The 20,676-nt window shown below is 52.3% G+C and overlaps 1 protein-coding gene across 3 annotated transcripts in view; it reads right to left on the bottom strand.

Moving 5' to 3' along the window:
- NSG1 (neuronal vesicle trafficking associated 1) overlaps nucleotides 1–20,428 on the bottom strand; it is a 52,399-nt gene extending 31,971 nt beyond the window's left edge. The window contains exons 1-3 of one of the 3 annotated variants that reach the window (XM_005208218.4): nucleotides 19,791–20,046; nucleotides 19,235–19,390; nucleotides 14,597–14,713 (exon numbers count right to left, since the gene is read on the bottom strand). In XM_005208218.4, the coding sequence (XP_005208275.1) occupies nucleotides 14,597–14,713; nucleotides 19,235–19,363 (246 nt within the window). In that variant the 5' untranslated portion in view covers nucleotides 19,364–19,390; nucleotides 19,791–20,046. 3 annotated transcript variants of the gene reach the window in all.
- Nucleotides 20,429–20,676: the final 248 nt, after the last annotated feature.

The raw sequence follows: 20,676 nt of genomic DNA on the forward strand, positions 1-20,676 counted from the left end.
TTTCTATGGAAAACCCTCAAGACTCCACCAAATAATTGTTAGAAGTTATCAACAAATTAAAGTTGCAGAATGAAAAATCAACATACAAAAATCTTTTGCATTTCTATACACTAGTAAATGAACTATCAGAAGAGTTAGGAAAACAATCCCACTTATAATTGCATCCCCAAGAATAAAATATCCAAGAATAAATTTAACAAAGGAGGTGAAAGGTCTATACACTAAAAATGACATTGATAAAAAAAACTGAAGATACAAATAAATGGAAAGATTCTGTTCTCATGCATTAGAAGAATTAATATTGTTAATATGTCCATACTATCACTACCCAAAGAAATCTACAGATTCAATACAATCCCTATCACAATTCTAATTCCATTTTTCACAGAAATGGAACAAACAATCCTCAAATTTGTATGGAACCACAAAAGCCTCCAAATAAATAAAGCAATCTTGAGAAAGAACAACAAAGCTGGAGGTATCATGCTCCCTGGTTTCAAACAATATTACAAAGTTATGGTAATCAAAACAGTATGGCATTGGCACAGAAACAGACCAATGGAACAGCAGAGAGAGCCCAGAAATAAACCCACACAAATATGATCAATTAATTTATGACAATGGAGCCAAGAATATAAAATGGGGAAGGACAGTCTCTTCAATAAATGGTGCTTGGGAAACTGGAGAGCCTTGAGCAAAAGAATAAAATTCAACCACTACCTAACACCATATGCAAACATTAACCCAAGATGGATTAAAAACTTGAACATGAGTTTTCTTAGGAAAAAAACATAGGTGATAAGTCCCTTGACATTGGTCTTGGCAACTAAGCAAAAGCAACAAAGGCAAAAATAAACAAGTGGGACAACATCAAACTAAAAAGCTTCTGTGCAGCAAAGGAAACCATCAACAAAATCAAAAGCAACCTACTGAAAGGGAGAAAATATTTGTAAATCATGTATCTGATAAGGGGCTAATGTACAAAATATATAAAAACTCATATGAGTCTAGAGCAAAAAGCCAAACAATCCAAAAAAAATGGGTAGAGGAACTGAATAGGCCTTTTTCCAAGGAAGACATACAGATAGCCAACAGGTAAATGAAAAAGTGCTCAACATCACTAGTCAGGAAAATGCAAATCAAAACCACAATGAGATATCACCACACACCAATTAAAATGGCAATTTTCAAAAAGACAGGAAATAATGGTTGGCAAGGACATGGGAAAAAGGGAATTCTCCTACACTATTAGTGGGAATGTCAACTGGGGCAGCCATTATGGAAAAAGTATGGAGGTTCCTCAAAAAAATTAAAAATAGAACTACCATATGGTCCAGCAATCCTGCTTCTGGGTATTTATCTGAGGGAAATGGAGATACTAGCTTGAAAAGACATCTGCACCTCTGCGTTTACTGCATTGTTTATAGCGGCCAAGATACAGAAGCAACCGAAGTGTCCATTGATGGGTGAATGGATAAAGATGTGGTGTATATATTCAATGGAGTATAATTCAGCCATGCAAAGAAGGAAATCTTGCCATCTGCAACAACACGGGTAAACCTTGAGGGCCTTACGCTAAGTGAAATAAGTCAAACCAAGAAAGACAAACAGTGCTTTGAACTCACTTAAGTGCGGTATCTTAAAAAACAAACAGGAAAAAAACTGACCTCAAAGATACAGAGAACAGAGAACAGACTGGTGGTGCCAGAGGCAGGGGGTTGGGGTGGGAGAACTGGGTGAAGGAGGTCAAAAGATACAAACTGCCAATTAAAGATAAATAAGTCAACCTAGACAGCATATTAAAAAGAAGAGACATTACTTTGCTGACAAAGGTCTGTCTAGTCAAAGCTATGGTTTTTCCAATAGTCATGTATAAACGTGGGAGTTGGACCATAAAGAAAGCTGAGAACCAAAGAATTGATGCTTTTGAACCCTGGTGTTAGAGAAGACTCTTGAGAGTCCCCTGGACAGCAAGGAGATTAAACCAGTCAATCCTAAAGGAAATCAGTCCTGTATATTCATTGGAAGGACTGATGCTGAAACTGAAACTCCAATACTTTGGCCACCTGATGTGAAGAACTGACTCAGTGGAAAAGACCCTGATGCTGGGAAAGATTGAAGATGGGAGGAGAAGGGGATGACAGAGGATGAGATGGTTGGATGGCATCACCGACTTGATGGACATGAGTTTGAGAAAGCTACAGGAGTTGGTGATGGACAGGGAAGCCTGGCGTGCTGCAGTCCATGGGGTCACAAAGAGTCAGACACGACTGAGCAACTGAACTGAACCAAAATGAAGTCAAGAGGATGTGGTATACAGCACAGTGACTGTAGTTAAAAACACTATGTTGCATATCTGAAAGTTGCTGAGACAGGAGTTCTTAAAAGTTCTCATCACAAGGAAAAAAAATGTGTCACTATGTGTGGTGGCAGATGTTAACTAGACTTAGAGTGTGATCATTTCTCAATACACACAAATATTGAATCAGTCTGTTGCACACTTGAAACAAATATGCTCTCTCCATGTCAATTACATCTCAATTTTTTAAAAAAAATAAGATGATCCTAAGTCCTGGAAAGACACACATTCTGAATCTTTCCCTTGGATTGGAAGCCACATGGAGTCTGGTTCACAGCGCCCCATCTGTTTAGGTGTAAAAATAACCCCTTCTCCGAGGGGCGGTGGGGAAGCACCTCCTAAGGGCTCTCCTCCCAGGAAAGAGGACGCCTGGACCTTTCACCCAGGATACCTGGGCTCGATGGCCAAGGTGCTCACAGCACTGAGAAATGAGAACACAACAGTCCCCGGAGCAGCCAATGAAGAAGGCAAAGGAATAAATCCCCAGAGAATCAGCAGGAGCTGTGGTGGTGGTTCAGTCGCTAAGTCGTGTCCAACTCTTGTGACCCCATGGACTGTAGCCCACCAGGCTCCTCTGTCCATGGGATTCTCCAGGCAAGAATACTGGAGTGGGTTGCCATTCCTGTCTCCAGGGGATCTTCCCGACCCAGGGATTGAACCTGTGTCTCCTGCATTGCAGGCAGATTATTTACTGACTGAGCTACAAGGGAAGCAGGAGGCGTGGGGCATGGCAAAGCCTCCCACACCCATAGGCTATCTCGCTCCACCCCCCTCAACACCTCTGTGAACCCTGAACCTCTCCTGGGCTCCAGAACCTGCTCAGACCTGGGAAGCACCCTATGGGGAGGGTGGAGGCAGCAATACAGGTTCACATTTCACTACTCCGATTCACATTTCACAACTCGAGTTCACATTTCACTACTCGGGCACGGTGCCCACCCCGTGGTCACCACTGACCGAGAAGAGAACCATGGGCCTCTCCAGGAAGATCCCCACCTGGCTCAGAACTGGGCCCGGCTCTGCCACCCACCACCTGCGTGACAGCAGGTCCCCGGTGCATCTCCCCTCTGAAGCAGGGAACAAGGCCCCACGCTTTGACAGGTTTACCAAGAGGATGGTAAGTGCTCAGGCTTGAGAGCACATTGCCAGCCCCTCGTGCTGGGCCCCTGTCAAGGCTGAACGGTGGCCCCCTAAGCCAGGTACTTGTGAATGTGACCTTATTTAGAATAGGGGTCCTTGCAGGTGTGATTACATTAATTGAGGTCATTTGAGTGAGCCCTAATCCAGGATGACTGGGTCACGAAAAGGGGACCGTTGGGACACAGAGGCACACGCTCAGGGAGGAGGCCACGTGAAGACGGAGGATGGAGGTGGTGCAGCCACAAGCCAAGGACTGCTGGCAAGCCCCGGTCGCCCCGGTCCCCCCGTCCCCGCCCCCCAGGCCCAGAAGAGGCAAGGAAGGCCCCTCATCTGGGGGCACATCCGAGGGGGTGACTAACATTTTCACACTTCCACTTTACATGCACAAAGGGACTCTGAAGGTGGCATCAAGTCAAGGATCTCGAGATGGAAGATTCTCCTGGATTGTCCAGGAGTGGAGTCACAGGCAAGTGAACTTCTGCGAGGGAGACTGAGAGAGACTCGGCTACAGAGGAGAAGGTAATGGGACACTGGAGAGGCTGTGCTGCAGGCTATGGAGATGGACAAGGGGCTGAAGGGCAAGGAAAATGAGCAGTGCAGCTCCAGGGGCTGCAGAGGCACGGAGACTGTGCCCCAGAGGAAGCGCAGCCAGGAGGGCTGACTCAGGACTTCTGGCCTCCAGATATGCGTGGCTACCAGCCTCTCAGCTGCCAGTCCTTGTCATGGCCGCCCCAGGAAACAAATTCACCTCCTTTCAAGCCCATCCACTTACAAAGACCAAGCCCCTGCAGGGAAGGCTGAAACCTAAGCACCAGGCAGACAGAGGAGCCTCCCGAACTCAGAGAACAATGAGTGAGTGGGTGCAGGTGGCCCGTCCCCGCAGTGAGGAGTCACAGGGCAACCCTTGGGGACCCAGAGCAAGCCAGATGTCTACACCTCAAACAGAACATACATGCAGCCTGTGGAGGACTGTCTGCCTGGGTTTTACTATAGAAATGATGGTGCATGGGAAGGAGGCAGGACCCCAGGTGGTTCTGGGACCCAGGAGGATGGGCAGCACCCACGGTGTCCTCTCTGGGGTGGGCTTCAGGCCTGAAGGCCAGGGATGGAGGCCAGGGAGTCCCTTGGCTCGTGGAAGGGCATTTCCTCAGAGACAGGGCCTTTCTTTCAGGGCCGATGACTTTATTGGGTGCACAGTGCTGGGGCCCACAATGCTTTTAGTGACCCCAGAAAATGGTTTTAACTTTTGCTTTTTAAAAGAAACAGAAAATAAAAAATAATGAATAAACAATAATGAATCCAGCCTGGATTATATTCATCTTTGGTCCAAGGCAATCATGAGACTTTTTTTTTTTTAAGGTAGAAAAGCACCTTGTGCCCCATGACCCTGCCTTCCTTGGTCATCAGCTTCCCCAGTGGCTGGCAGATGTTCCCAGGAGACCTGACAGCGGCCACCTTGGAGTGAGCTTGGCCAGCAGGGTCAGCCCTGGTCTCTGCAGAGTGGTGTTAACTCGTTACAACACAGGGTGAGAACCAGGAGGGGAAAGGTAGGAGCAGACACACTCCTGGGGGGAGATGTCCAGGAGAGGGGTCTAGGCTTGAAGGATAAGGAGCTGACCAAGGAGAATTCAGCAAAGAGGGTTATTGTCATAGGGAAAGCGAGGCTGCACCAAAGCCTGGAGACCCCAAACACAGCAAGTTCAGCTGGTGTGGCTACAGCATCACGTGTCCTGCAGGAGAGGAGCCACAGGCTGCGTGATAAAGGACCCCATGCATCATACCAAGAGTGCATGCATGCTAAGCCGCTCAGCTGCATCCGACTCTGTGCAACCCTATGGACTGGAGCCCCACCAGGCTCCTCTGTCCATGGGATTCTCCAGGCAAGAATACTGGAGTGGGTGGCTGTGCCCTCCTCCAGAGGATCTTCCCAACCCAGGGATCGAAACTCACATCTCTTACGTCTCCTGCATTGGCAGGTAGGTTCCTTATCACCTGGGCAGCCTGTCATACCAAGAGGAGGGAGCCCAAATGGATCCTGGGTACTGCAGGATTCCGGGAGGTGGCTGCCCCTCTATTATACCCTGAATTAGCATTTCTCACAGCTCCGGGAGGTGTCACTAGCTGCCTGAAGGACAGATGTTTGCCATCAGTTTACATGTGTGCATGTTGTGTGTGTGTGTGAGAACAGATTCTACATGTTCCCTAAATTGACATCACTTTTGTGCAGCTGCCAGTAAAAGCTCAAAAGCAGGAGATAATGGGATAAAATTACAGCTACTGTACATGGTTGCACTCATCGCCCCGGTTCTCTGCCAGATGCCCCCCATGGTGGCCCTCACCCCCTGATGTGGGCTGTGGCTTTAAGGGACAGCACGTGGGAACAGCAAGGGTCAGGGAACAGCCTGGTGCAGGGTTTCCATCACGTTTGTGCCCCTGGCAGTCACATGAAGCCTATCAATCCTCAGACTCACGCTTAAAAATGCGTCAGACATGATACACAGGAAAGAAAACCAAGGATATTGAAATACTAATATGAAAATATTGCCAAAATGTAGATTTGTGATATAATATATACATGCTTCCTTATTAATACATCAAACAACAAGCTCTTACAATACTATGATTTCAAAGGAATGATGAGACTAAACACTTCCCGAAATCTCAATGTCACTTGCAGTGTGATCCATAGAACACCTGTGATTCGTGTTGGTGAGTCAAAAGTGTGACTTCTACTTCTGCAGCTGATTGTACCAAGTGAAAGAATGTGTCCACTGCAGACTATATAACACGCTGCTGAAAGAAATTAAAGTAAGACCCAAGTAATGGAATGACACCACGGATGGGAAGACAACGGTGCTAAGATGGGAATCCTTCCCAGACTGATGTACACGCAATACAATCCCTATCAAAATCCCAACAGAGTTTTTCCACAGAAATGGAAATTGCAAGGGTTTGTGAATAGCCAAAACAATCTTTAAAATGAAGAATAAGTTGGAGGACTCAGGCTTCCCAATTTCAAAACGTACTACAAAGCTGCAGTAATCAAAACCAGTGTGGGGCTGGTGTAAGAGGAGCTGTATAGATCAATGATATAGAGTGGAGGAGTCCAGAACTATAAGCCTGTGTTCATGGCCAACTGCCTCTTCACTCAGGGTGCCAAGACCATTTAACGGGGCAAGAAGAGTCTCTTCAATAAGTGGCGTCAGGACAACTAGCTATCTGCCCATGAAAGAATCAAGTTGGACCCTGACCACACACCATTTACAAAAACTAATTCAAAATGGAATAAAAACCCAAATATAAAAGCTAAAGCCTTAAAATTCTTAAAAGAAAACATAAGAGGCAAATCTTATGACCCCGGATTTGGCAATGACGTCTTAGAACGCCAAAAGTACAATCAACAAAAATAATCCGTACTTGACCGAAATTTTAAAATTTTGTGCATTAAAGAACACAAGCAAGAAAACGATGAGACGACCCACAAAATGGTCGAAAATATCTGCAATTGATACGCCTGGTAAGGACCTAGTATCCAGAGTATATATAAAAAACTCCTACAACTCAACAATAGAAAGAGAAACAACCCAATTAAAAATGGAAAAGGACTTGAACAGACATCGCTCCGAAGAAGATAAACAAATAGAGAACAGGCACAGGAGGAGATATTCAACATCATTATCCATTATGAGGAAATGTAAACCAAAGCCACAGTGAGATGCCCCCTCACACCTACGAGAATGGCTACAATAAAAGTAAATAATGATTGTTGGTGAGGATATAAAACGAAAACCTTGCGCACCGTGAGTGGAAATGTAAAATGATGCCGCTACTGTGGAAACCAGCGGTTCCTCAGTATGTTAAACAAAAAATCAACACGTGAACCAGCAATTCCACTCCCGGGTACAAACCGAAGAGAAGGCAAAACAGGTGCTCAAACAGAAACTTGTACCGGATGTTCATTCCAGCGCTATTCACACTTAACCAAAAGGAGGGAGCACCACAAATGCCCAATGATAAGGTGAAGAGGTAAATGCAATGTGGACCGCATATTCTATGATTCCATTTCTATGAAGTGTCCAGAATAGGAAAATCCACAGTGACAGAAAAGAGATGAGTGATTGCTTAGAGCAAAGGGCAGAGGGAATCGGGGAGTACCTGCCAATGGGTATGAGGTCTCCTCTGGAGGTGACTGAAAATGTTCTGAAAGGAGATAGTGGTGATGGTTGGACAACACTGGAAATGTAATAAATATCACTACATTGAACACTTTAAAGTTGTAAATTGTATATTATGTATCAGTTCAGTTCAGTCGCTCAGTTCTGTCCTTTGCGACCCCAAGGACTGCAGCACGCCAGGCTTCCCTATCCATCACCAACTCCTGGAGCTTGCTCAAACTCATGTCCATCAAGTCAGTGATGCCATCCAACCATCTCATCCTCTGTCGTCCCCGTCTCCTCCCGCCTTCCATCTTTCCCAGCATCAGGGTCTTTTCCAATGAGTCAGTTCTTTGCATCAGGTGGCCAAAGTATTGGAGTTTCAGCTGCAGCATCAGTCCTACCAACACAGTTTGCTCCAAATAAAAGGGGAGGAGGGTGAGGCAGAGATAGGAGGCCAGACTATGGCAGGGGTCTTAGAGAGACAGATGGGAACCCCAAGCCAGAGCAGCCTTACCCCCAGAGAACAGAGGGGTCCCGGGGGTGTGTTCTGGAAAGAACAGCCAGGAATGGAAGCAAATAGGCTATGGGCCTCAGGGTGAACTTTATTAGGAATTTATAAGGAGAGGATCATATGCCAGACCTGCTCGGGACAGTCCTGGCAACGGTTCCTGCCCCAGCATCCCAAATGCACAGGGCCCACTGCCACTCCCAAAAGTATCCCACTCTGGGCCATTAATTACACAGCCATGCAACTTACAAGGCCCTGGCCGCTGTACCAGTTCTCTAAATGTTCACCATGAGCTGGGAACTGGCAGTTCACCCTATTTCACAGACGAGGGGCTTGCAGGGCATTTGAATATGCTGTGTTCCCACCTGCTCTTTCTGGTTGGGGTCTCCTCTCTTGCTGGGGGCCCTCCCAGGGGTCACTGCTCAACTGGGGTGGGAAGTAGGGCGTCTGTAGCAAGGCAGAGTCATCCCATGAACCCCACGTAGCTGCCAGTATGGAAAACAGAGCTTGGCAGGCTCTGTGTCAGGTGGACGTGGGTCTGAATCCTACTGCTACCCACCAGTTAGCTGGCTGACCTTGGGCTGGGTTCCTCTCTGACCTTAATTCCCCACCTTTAAAACCAGGACAGAAGACCAACCTTCAAAACAGTAAGAGTGCAGGCAGGCAGCACTGGGTCGATGGTAGCTGGGTCATTCTTGCTCTGCTGTCTCTGCCCTCCCACCCTTGGGGCTGGGAGAGGGGGTAGAGAAATGTGCTTTTCTGCTGAGTAATGCAGTTTAAAAAAAAAAAAAAGATCTTGGAAACATAAGATGAATCCTGACATCTCCAAGCATTTACAGCACTTAAATATTTTAGGTAACCCACACGAAGTGAACACACAGACACACCCCCCCAGATGATTCAATCCACTTAATTATTCGATTCTGGGTGAAGCCCCCACTGTACAGCTGGGCCAGGAAACCACAAAACAGGGCAGGGGAACCCCATCTGATGCTCTGCTGAAGGTGACAGGGCGCTGAAGCTGTTCAAGTATTTCTAGGATCCCTAGTGCCAACTCGTGAAGACCGCCCCCACCGGTGAGTGCCAAGGAAACGGTGTCACCGTTCATAAATATTTAACAAAGGCATCCTGAAACACACCAGGGGATTATTGGAGAGGGTGGAAAAACAGACTGACTGAGGGCACAGGAAGCTCAAGGTCATTAAGGATGTGAGAAAAGATACAAACCACCCACAGATTCATTTGGTTGGTTCTCTTGTTTTGGCCACACTGTGTGGCATGCAGGATCTTATTTCCCAAACCAGGGATCTAACTGCTCACACACAACACCCCCCCATTGCCCCCTGCATTTGGGAGTGCACAGTCTTAACTGCTGGACCACCAGGGAAGTCCCTACCAACAGATTCATTTGTGGACAGAAGGCAAAGGGAACCCCCAGTGCAGCACACAGGGCCCATGCAAACAAATCCAGTCTCTCCTCCCAGGACGTTCTCCCAGCCCTGCGCCATCTGGGCGAGGCTGACCTTGGAATCTCTTAAAGGCCCAAAGGCAACGTGGCAGCAGGGGCTGGGATTGCAGCCTGTTCACCCGAACCCTGAACTCACAAGGAGAACACGCGTGGATGTCAGAGGTGTCAACAGCCCTCCATCACAGCAGTCGCAAGCAGAAGTCTTCCTTTAATCTGCCTCATGGCCCCTCCGCTCTCCAGAATCCCACACAACACCATGACATGCTGCTCTGCATGCGTGAGCAGGACCACGCAATTAAAACAGTGTTTAGGTTTAGTTCATTTGAGAAACATCTTAGGCCCATGTTTATTCTTGGCACAAACACACCTCCAATTAACTAAGCGACCGCTTTCCTTGTTGACACCAACCTCTTTGGAAGCCTAGACTTTGGGCCACCGCTGGGTGGCTCATCCAGCAATCCCATATGAAGGAGCCTCAGAAAACCCTCTCCCCAGCCAGCGGTTACCTAGCAACCAGCCTAGCAACCTCGTAGCCAAGAGATTAATCCCCGGGTGATAATCATAAAGCAACATCCAAAAAGACATCTCGTCTCGAGGATGCCATCCAAAGGTATATAAAGATGAGGCTCAGAGCAGCGGCCTCCGGCTCCTGAACTACACAAGTTACAGACAAAAGGGGGCCATGTTATTTACTTGTTGCTTCAACAGCTGAAAGGCATGGTTTCATTCTGGCCCTTCACACACGGGGCCGGAAAGAATGAAGAGACGGCTGGGCTGGGGAGCCACATGGAAGCTGCCCGGTCACCGGCAGGACGAGGAAGATGTTCTGTCCCAGGAGAGCTGTGACTGACCCTCAAGGTTGGGGGGGGGGTGCGTGCAGGTCCTCCTCTCTGCTGCCCACATGCACCCCAGTTTTCCAAAAGAGAGCCCCCCGCCCTCAGCCAGCTGACACCACCCACCAGAGAAGCACGCCTCACTGTCTGCGTGCATTCAGAGATTCGAGAAACATAAGTGGGCAGGAAAAAGCCAAGAGAACATTCTAGAAGGGCTAAAACCCTCAGCATCTTCAAAAGGCACCGGCTTTTCTGAGCCTGCCCTGCCCACGTGCTAGAATGCAGCCCCACCCACAAAAGGTCACAAACCCAAAAGAATCATCTGGAGAGGGTGTTACAATACCCTAGGGTCCGAGGTCCCACTGCTACAATCAAACCTCAGGTGATTCCAACAGAGGTGGCCCCAGGCCACACCTGGAGGCTACCCTCCACACCCAGAGCCCCAGGGCAGGCAGGCAGGGAACCAGCTACACCTGCTTCCTGTTTGGGAACAAAAGCAGGAAGTGTGCAGGATACAGGTCATTCAGCTGAGCCAGTTGGGACCACAGGCCTCCGGGTCAAGCTGGCCAGGTGGCTTCACACTGACTGTGGGACCCTGGGCGTGTCACCTGCTGACTGCATGACCACCTATAAGGACTCACACCCCCACCCGACCACCTATAAAAACTCACACCCCCACCTGCCCCAGAGAGGAGCTTCCTCGGGAGCTACCATCAAACATACCCAACAAGCCAGGGTCCCTGGAAATTTCGCCAAGTCTCCATCACTCGGGGCCGGCAGCCTGGTCTGTCACCCCGACTTACGGAGCTGTCACCCTGTGTGTCCAGCACCAGACGGAAGGCATCGGGGAGCTCCTCTCCTGCCTGACACAGAGGGGCTGGGAAGTTCTGTTTGCACCCAGAGCCCCGCACCTTCACTCTGCCTGACGGTGGCTCGGGGGCACTAAACTCCGGCTGCCTTCCCCAGGTCACCAACTCAGGTCAAGGAGCCTTTGCTTATTAGCAGGGTCATCCCACTAGACAGACTCACCCCACTCACTGGGGCATGAGATCATAGGCCTCACACCCGGAGAAGCATGGGCCAGGGAAAGGGCACCGCAACATAAAAAGCTGAAATTCGAGGCTCACATGGGGAGGACTCAAGGTACATGGGCACCCCCATATCCGAAGGCTGCTGGAAAGGAGGGTGACTGGTGTTCAGACAGAGGCCACAGGGCGGCAGGCACTGGGAAGGGTTTTGAATCAACAAAGGAAAAGGCTTCTTAGAAGCAAGTCAGTCCAGCAGCAATGGGTCCCCTGGGCTCAGAGCATCCTGTGCAATGTGTCCTGCAGGAGAAGCCGCCTGGACCTCAGGTGTTGTTGCCAAGGGCAGGCTGCTCAGGGTCAAGATTTCCACCTCAATTCCCCCTCAACTGCAAAACGCAGATAATAACAGTGCCTGTCCCCTGAGGTTTCTGAGTATAAAATGAGATCATAAACATAATGAGCCTGACCCAGAGTCTGGCTCCTGGGAGCACTCCATTACTGTGAGAGGCTGTCATTGCCTTGTTAAAAAGGGCAGTGGAACCACCAGGAGGGTGAGGTTAATCCTGGGAGGCTTCTCGGCAGAGGTGATATCTGAGCTGGTACTGGAAGGTGACAGAAGGGGAACCGGGCCTAGAAATTGGAAGCAGGGCCCACGGAGCGCTGCGCGTGGCAGGAGGGGTGATGGAAGGGCATTGGACTCAGAGGCAGAGAGTCGTGGGGAGGACCCCAGCCCCCCCGGTGACCTTCTGGGACTCAACGGCCTCAGCTGCAAAAGGGGCTATGATACTCCCTTCAGGATGGCCCTGAATCACAGGGAGGCCACAAATCACAGGGAGGCCACACAAAAAAAGTGTACAGACATGCCTGGTTTACACATAGACCTGGGAAACAGGCCACTGCAGTGCAAAAAAATCCTCTGAGTGCCAACTGTGGACAACACCTCTTAGACATCCCTGGGAGGTGGGAGCAGAGAAGGCAGGACCTCTGCCGCCACAGCCCACCCCCTGGGATAGCACTGATCTTCTGGGCCCAGGTTCTTGACAACCGGAGCCTGGTAACCACACAAAGGCCCAGCTGTGGCTGAGAGCCCTGGAGGCTCTGGTGCGTCATCCACATCTTAAATAAGGGACCTGGGGACCTGCATCAGGTGAGCAAAAAGCACAAGCAAAGGACCCCAGAGGTGGGGTCAGAGCCTACAGGCAACTCACAGATGAAGGGATGGCCATTCAAGGGCCACAAAGTGTACTGCCTTGTAGGGACACAAAATGCCAGGGCCAGAAGAGGCAGGGTTCAAAGCAGGGATAACAAAGCCAGCCATGCTCAGAGATCCAGATGGTGATGGTTATCATGACCTTGAAAATGAGGTCACCTCTGCCTCAGCCAGGGGCTGAGCCCCAGGTGTGGACAGGACGGGATGAGCAAGTGGGCCCAGAAGAGGCACATGCCAAGCGGCTGGCCAGAGCAGGAGACAGATGGTGACCTTAGGTCAGTCTGACCTGGTCCCCCATGAACCTCGCAACACAGATGAGCCACCAAGCCAGGAACTGCCAGAAGAGCATCTCCACCTGTACACCCTCCTGGACACCAGCAGAAACCACAGATGCAGGCCTGTCTGTGCCTCAACTTCTCCATCTGTAAAATGAGTTGCACAATAGCACTTGCTTCTCCAGGAAGGTTGATAGGAGGATTAGATGAGCTGACACCAGTAAACACCCCTACAGACACAAAAGACACAGCGACTCTGATGGGACCTGCTGTTTGGTTTTCAGGCAAGCCCCTGGATGGTCTTCCTCCAGCCCAGGAAGGCAGCACCAAGGGAGGGGAAGAAGGACTTAAAGCCAGATTATGTCCTGGCATACCCAATCACCCCACAAAGCCACTCACTCCTTTGGGGTTGACTTTCATCTCTTAACCAGTTTGCAGGGTTGACACAGAGAGAGAACAGGATGCAATATGCAAAGGGGCTTTGGAAACTGCAGCGCATGGGGTGGGCAGGTGTCTATGCACCCAGCATCCATGTGGGTGACAACCAGGGTGGCCAGTCAAGGCCACCCTTCAGGGCCTGGGTGACTTATGTCTCCTAAATCATTCCTTTGAATCTAGGTGAGGGCCTCCATTTTACTATCTTTCGTGTTTGCCAAAGAAACAAAGTTTCCAGAGTATCAACATCCTAACTTGTTCCTCAACCATCACAGCTGCTTCCACCCTCAGAGGCCACACAGACTCAGTGGAGAAGGCTTTGTCCCCAGGCTTGGCTGGAACCCGGACCCTTTCAGTAGCTGTCTCTCCCTAAAGAATGGTCTGGAGCAGCTTCTTTCCCCAAAGTGAGCACGTCCGGCAACCTGTGTACAGAGCCGGCCAGGCCCCACACCTCCGCATCCCGTCAAGGGTGGTGATAGGTGAAGTGTGAACACAAGGGCTCCAGAGTGGACCACCTCTGACTCCTGGCCCTGCAAGGGACAGCTGTGACCGCACTGTGCCTCAACTTCCCCATCTGCAAAACAGGTTACATGGAGAGTACTGACCCCCTGGAGAGGGATGCTCATATGGCTCAGACTGGGTCTTGCACCAACTAAGGGCAATGGTTGCCTTTTTGTTATTGTTTGCCCCTCTTCTGCACTTAAGGTAAAGATTTTACTGTTTATAAAGTGTTAGCTGCTCAGTCATGTCCAATTCTTTGTGACCCCCATGGACTGTAGACTGCCAGGCTTCTCTTTCCATGGAATTCTCCAGGCAAGAATACTGGAGTGGGTTGCCACTCCCTTCTCCAGGGGATCTTACAGACTCACAGGTCAAAACCAGGCCTCTCGCATAGCAGGCAGATTCTTTACTGTTTGAGCTACCCAGGAAGCCATATATACCTCTGTCTAAAAGAAAGTAGAGGAGTGGGTTGTCCCTATTATTAAAACTTGGTAATACTGATCATTTTCTGAAAATAAAAAAAGAAAGAAGAAATTTTAAAAACCACAAGGTCAATTTTGCATATGTGGGGTCAGCCCATATTAGCGTCTCATTCTGTTCCCATCATTCCACAGGTCATCTCTGGAGCCCAGTGGACCTGTCCTGGGGCAAAAGCAGCATCTCACCTGTCTCCAGGGCCACTCACCTTGAACCTCTCGGTGACGCCCTCAGTGATGCTGACTGTGAACTCCGCTATCTTGGGAGGACGCACTTTGCCTTTCTTGCGGTCAGGTTCATATTCAGTCTTAGTTTTCACAACCACCTTGTTCAGGAAACAGAAGAAAACAGTTAGGAGTATGGCCACATGCATTCCAACACACCTGTCCAAAGAGGACAGGTTGTAGGGGGGGACTCTAGTGTTCAAAGTCACCATTTTGCCAGGAAGTATTTCACAAAAAGAATGAGTACAGTCACCACTTATTACAACTCTCCTCTGTGCCAAGACTAGCAGAGAAATTACCCATTGGTAATCCTGAAAGCAGCACCAGGAGGGAAGTATGACAACAGAGAGGCAGAGAAGTTAAGCTCCGAAGCCAAGGCCACGGAGCTAATAGGCAGCAGGCCTATTAGGGGTCAGCAGGGCCCCAGACTCCTGATGCAGTGCTCCCCCAGCACCTGGGGCTCCCGCCGCCTTATCTGGTGCTCCCTTCACAGTGAACTCCCTTCACTGTGGTGTTGGAGAAGACTCTTGAGAATCTCTTGGACTGCAAGGAGATCCAACCAGTCCATCCTAAAGGAAATCAGTCCTGAATATTCATTGGAAGGACTGATGCTGAAGCTGAAACTCCAATACTTTGGCCACCTGATGAGAAGAACTGACTCATTGAGAAAGACCCTGGTGCTGGGAAAAACTGAAGGCAGGAGAGGAAGGGGACGACAGAAGATGAGATGGTTGGATGGTATCACCGACTCGATGGGCATGGGTTTGAGCAAGCTCTGGGAGTTGGTGATGGACAGGGAAGCCTGGCGTGCTGCAGTCCACGGGATCGCAAAGAGTCAGACACGACTGAGAGACTGAATTGATCACTGCCCAGAGCTTCATGGTCTGGGTAGTGGGAAGGAAGGATACATTTATTTTTTATATGCTGCCAGGGGTAAAATAAGAAGATTCAAGTGCACTATTTCCCTCCAGGATTAGGAAGGAACAGGAAACCAGCCTTCAAGCAAATCACTTTTGGGGAGTCTGTCTCACCCCCACCATCCTCCTCTCTTCCCTGTCTCTGCGTGCTCAGTCGCTTCAGCTGTGTTTGACTCTTTGTGACCCCATGGACTGTAGCCCGCCAGGCTCCTCTGTCCATGGGATTCTCCAGGCAAGAATACTGGAGTGGGTTGACCACTTCCTACTCCAGGGGATCTTCCCAATCCAGGGATCGAACCCATGTCTCTTACCCCTCCTGCATTGGCCAGCAGGTTCTTTACCACTTAAATGGTCTCCTTGCTTGTTACCCTTCCACTCTCTACTGTGAAGCAGGAGATGTTTTTCCAACCAGGAAACCTATTCTGCCTTTGTTCCAGGGTAAATCTGTTCCCATCATCCCCACCAGCTTTAGATGAACCCTAACCCAATCTTGCAGCCTCCACCCTCAGCCTCTCTGCATCATTTACTGCCCTCCTCATACCCTGTTTCTGAGATTGTTTCCTTCTCTGTCCTGACTTGACGAGGCAGCGAGGTACCCAGGGGCTACACGTCTCTAATCCCCAAACGCCCACCCCCACCCCAAAGCAGGAGCCAGGAAGTGGCTGTTGACTGGAGAGGACCAGCCCCCCGCTGCCAACCTGCTTCCTCACCCAGGTGGCAGTGCCCTTCACTGGGTGGGACATACCGCCTTGCATGATGCTGGGACCCAGGGCAGAACAAGGACTCAGGAGATTGCAGGGATCCCACACTGAGCTGTGACAGTGCACCCAGCCTCAGGGAGAAATTGGCTCATACCTCGTGACACTGAAAAACTGATCCAAGGGCCGCATCACTTGTAAGCACACCCTTGGCCCCCTCCTCCCTCCCTCCAGTTGCATGCAGCTCTCCTCTGCCCAGCCTGACAGCATGTGTGCCCAGTCCAGGGGCACCGTCTCTAGGGCAGCACTAGGGCTTAACCCTGCCATCCTCGAACCCCAACTGTACCTGACTAGCTGCGTGACTCTAAGCACACCCTTGGCCACTTGGAACCTCAGTGTCCTGGCCTGTGAAATGGGAACAAGGCCCATCTGGTTGGGCTACTGCGAGGAGGAGGGAATCCCTGGGACCCTCAGCCCGGTGGGAACCTGCTCAGTAGCCCATCGGCCCAGATGCAGTCTGCCTCTGCCGCTACAAGGCTGACCTCAAGCCAAGTTCCTTACTCTCTGTGCCTCCATTTCCACATCTGTAAAATGGGGCAACAGTGGTGGTTACTGTCTAATGTCAGCAACACGAAAGGAAGTGAAAGCTGTAAACCACGCAGACAAGGGCTTGGCGCATAATGAGCATTCAACACACGTCAGCGGAGACTGTGTAGCGGGTAGGCACAGAGCGGCTGCCAGCTCTGTGACTACCCGCACTGTCGCACCTCCAGAACCTCGGCACGCAGCACACAGCCCATTGACAACCCTATCTGCACTATCTGCCCCCAGACACGTGTCCTCTGGGACAGGTGACATCACCTCCCTGAACCTGGGCTGGGAGCAACACGGTACCACTGCTTGGGTTAAGAGACATCCTATGTGAGCACAGTCTGGCTCCAAGAGGGCAGAGCAAGAAGTCTTGCTGGAGCTTCACATCCTGGAGGGTGGTAGCCATCAGTTGAGTGACCTTGGGCATGTCCTGTAAACTCCCGGAGACTCGGTTTCTTCATCTGTGACCTTAGAAATCTTCTGGCCCAACCATCACTTTCTGCTAGAATCCCCAGCTGGGGGCATCACAGGGATGGGAGATTCATCACCTTTCAGAGCAGCCTAGGTTACTCCAATACTTTGGCCACCTGATGCAAAGAGCCGACTCATTGGAAAAGACCCTGACGTTAGGAAAGATTGAGGGCACGAGGAGAAAGGGGTGGCAGAGGATGAGATGGTTGGATGGCATCCCTGACTTGATGGACATGAGTTTGAGCAAACTCCGGGAGATAGTGAAGGACAGGGAAGCCTGGCATGCTGCGGTCCAAGGGGTCACAAAGAGTCGGACACAACTGAGTGACTCAACAACAAGGCTGCTCCTGGACGGCCCAATTGGTTGGTCAAGACTTCATACCTCCCTGAAACCTCCTCCCTGCTATAAGCCAACCGTGTGCCAGACGTTTCCAAAATGGAACAGACTGAGGACGCAAGAGGAGGCTGAGTGGAGGGAAGGACCTGACGGCAGTGCTGCCTGGGCATGCAGCGTTCCTGGCACAGGCTGCCATGGCTCCTGGGCTGAGGCAGGAGGGGAAGGTGGGGATGGTGGTGCCAGGCTGTGCTAACCCGGCAAGTCTGAAACCTACACGGCAAAAGGGAGGTGGGAGCCAAGGCCTCAGACAGCCCTGCCCCTCCCTCAAAGCCTCTTTTGGACCATCAATGCCCCGGAGTGGTCCCACATGCCCCAGGCGCACAGGCGAGATCAGCTGATCCTTTTCCTTGAAATGAAACACTTGTTTCAGCCTCCCTCCAGCCTCTGCCCCCTGCCTACCTACCCAAACACAGAGTTGGGAGGATGAGAATCACCTGGAGGAGCTGAGTAAGCCTATCAAAGGGCCCACCGTGTGAATAAAGGAATCCTCCAGAGAGGATGGATCCATGGCAGGGATATTCCCCGCATCCCCACCCCTGCCCCGTCACCCGTCATCGCAAACAGGCTGGAAAAAAGGCCAAGTCCTGAGTCAGAACCGCCCTGCCAGGCGTTCAATGAAACAAGAAGTGCCTGCACACTTCGGGGAAGAGAGAGCGCTTCCTGGTGGCTGGGGTGACTTCTAAAGAGCAGCAAGGCGGGCAGAAAGGATGCGAGTGCCCAATTTTAGGTCTCCGTTTCACGATACAGTTGTCTAGGCTTTTAAACGTTTTCTAAGCGTTAACTCTTGAAAAGACAAATCTTAAGGAACAGAAAGCACTCGATTGCAAGCTGTATTTAAGAAAAGAGGGGGTTCATTAAATTCACCACACACGCAAAAATCCCACTTCCAGGAGAGGATGGTGAACGGCTCTCCCCAGCTACACGAACACTGAGGAGCGCGAGTGTTCAGCTTATTTGGAGATTTTCACAAAAGGAACAAAGAGAGGAAGGTGGCGGGGAAGGAGCGCGCATTCTGCCGCAGCTACCACCGGTGTGTTTGTGCGGGGGGAGAGGAGAAGGCCCCCAAGGGAGGGTCCATCTGGCCAAGGAGAGGGGTCTCCCCACCGCAAAGGGGCAAATCGGAAACTGCACCACCCCGGAAGGCGCGAGGGGCAGCCGAGCCGCTCCTGGGCTCACCCCCAAAGCAGAGCCCCTGGTACCCCGTGGCAGGCAGGCGCAGAGCGGGGCTGGCGGAGGAGGGGTCAGGGACCTTTCTCGGATCAGGGTCCCACGAAAATTAAGAAAGGATCTTTCCCGGACCGCGCAGTTCCTGGGTCAGCACGAAGCTGTCATCCAAGGCGGGGCGCGGAGGGTGGGGTGATGGGGGGCGCAGACCGCCCGCTCCAGAATCCCTCGCGGGTACGTGGTCCCTCGAGGCGCGTCCTCCACCCCGCCCAAGCCCGTCCCCAGCACACACGCGGCGCGATCCTTTTGTTTCGGCCGCCACCCGAGATTTGGGGGTGCGCACCCGGCCGTGCGGGGTGCCGGGGTGGGGGGGGGGCCTCTCACCTTATCCGGGGGCGGGAACTGCAGCTGATTGACATCGAGGGGCGTCATCAGGGGGATGGTGTCGAAGCCATCCTCCAGCAGCGGCTGCTTGGTGCCCTTCTCGGCGAAATTGTTCCCCAACTTCACCATGGTTCCGGGAGACCCGAGGCTGCCAGCCTGCGGAGCGAGGGCCGGGCGGGAGTCACCGCGAGCCGGACCCACCCGCTGTCCCGGGCGTCGGCGAGCTCTCCGGCCCCACGCCTGGTCTCCGGGGAGGGGTCGTGAGGATGCAGAGGTCGCGGCTCTAGGGGTGAGGGGCGGGCGCGGTGTATTTACGGACTCCCACCCGCTGGACAAAAGCGCCGAGTACAGGGGCGCACAGCCGCCGGAGAGGGGGCGCCGCCCCTGCCCGTGAGGTCTAGACGCGTCCCCGGTCCTGGCGCGACTGCGCCGGAGACCTGCCCGGGGACCCCCAGTCCCGGCCCTCCCACCGAGGGGTGATGCGCGGCCCTGGACCCGGCTCCCGGGCGGGAGTGTCCAGCCCGGGCGCCCCGCGGTCCCTCCGGCCGGCACTCACCCCACGCCCGGCTCCGGCAGGTCTGGGCTCCGGCCGCGCTCCGAGCCTCCGCGTCGCCCGCTCCTGCTCGCAGCAATGGCGGAGGCGGCGCCGCGCGGGGCCGGGGCGGGGGCACCGCGCGATTGGGCTCCCTCCTCCCGCTCGCCGCCTCCCTTCCTGCCGCTCCCGGGGGTTAATTGAGCGCGGTGAGTGCGTGCGTGTGGCGGCGGCAGCCTTGACGCAGCGCGCGCACCGGCCGCACAAAGGAGCGCGGGCCGGGCGCAGCGGGGAGCGCTCCCCGGGGGACCCCGCGATCGCCAGGACCTGGGGGCGGGGGAACAGGGGAGGGGTGGGATCGCGCCCCGGATGGGAGGCTCCGAGCGGCGGGAGGGCGCCCACAGGGCTGAAGCAGGGAATGGGGAGCGGAGCGGGCGGCCAAGAGAGGTGCGGGTTGCGCAATCCCGGGGCGGCGGCCCGGGCTCGAGGCAATTGAAAGCCAGAGAGGGGCGGGGGGCGATGCTAAGGATGGAGCAGTCCCCAAAAGTAGGGGGAAAGGTGCTCCCCCCACCACCCCCACCTTGCAGTCGATCTGGGAGTCCTGAAGAATGGGGAAGGGTCCGACGGGGAGGGTTCCAGGAGGCGGTAGAGGGCGGCAGAGACAGGAGCGTCCAGTTAGCGTGCGTGGCTGGGTGCGGGAGAGGGCGTGTCCCTGGTGGAAGGAGGCACGGATGGGAATCGAGGCTGGAGTGCGGGGCGGGGGGAGTTTTTTTTTGGGGTGCAGGCTTGGGGGGCGTTCTCCAGAGCCGGGGAGGGGGGCCCGGATTTGGGGGGACGCCCAGGTTAGCTGGAGGAAAGGAAATTCAGGGCAAAGAGAGCGCGCTGCGTGCCGCGTCGGAGGGTTTCTCTG

The sequence above is a fragment of the Bos taurus genome, chromosome 6 (genome assembly GCF_002263795.3).
Source record: "Bos taurus isolate L1 Dominette 01449 registration number 42190680 breed Hereford chromosome 6, ARS-UCD2.0, whole genome shotgun sequence".
NCBI classification, from domain to species: domain Eukaryota; kingdom Metazoa; phylum Chordata; class Mammalia; order Artiodactyla; family Bovidae; genus Bos; species Bos taurus.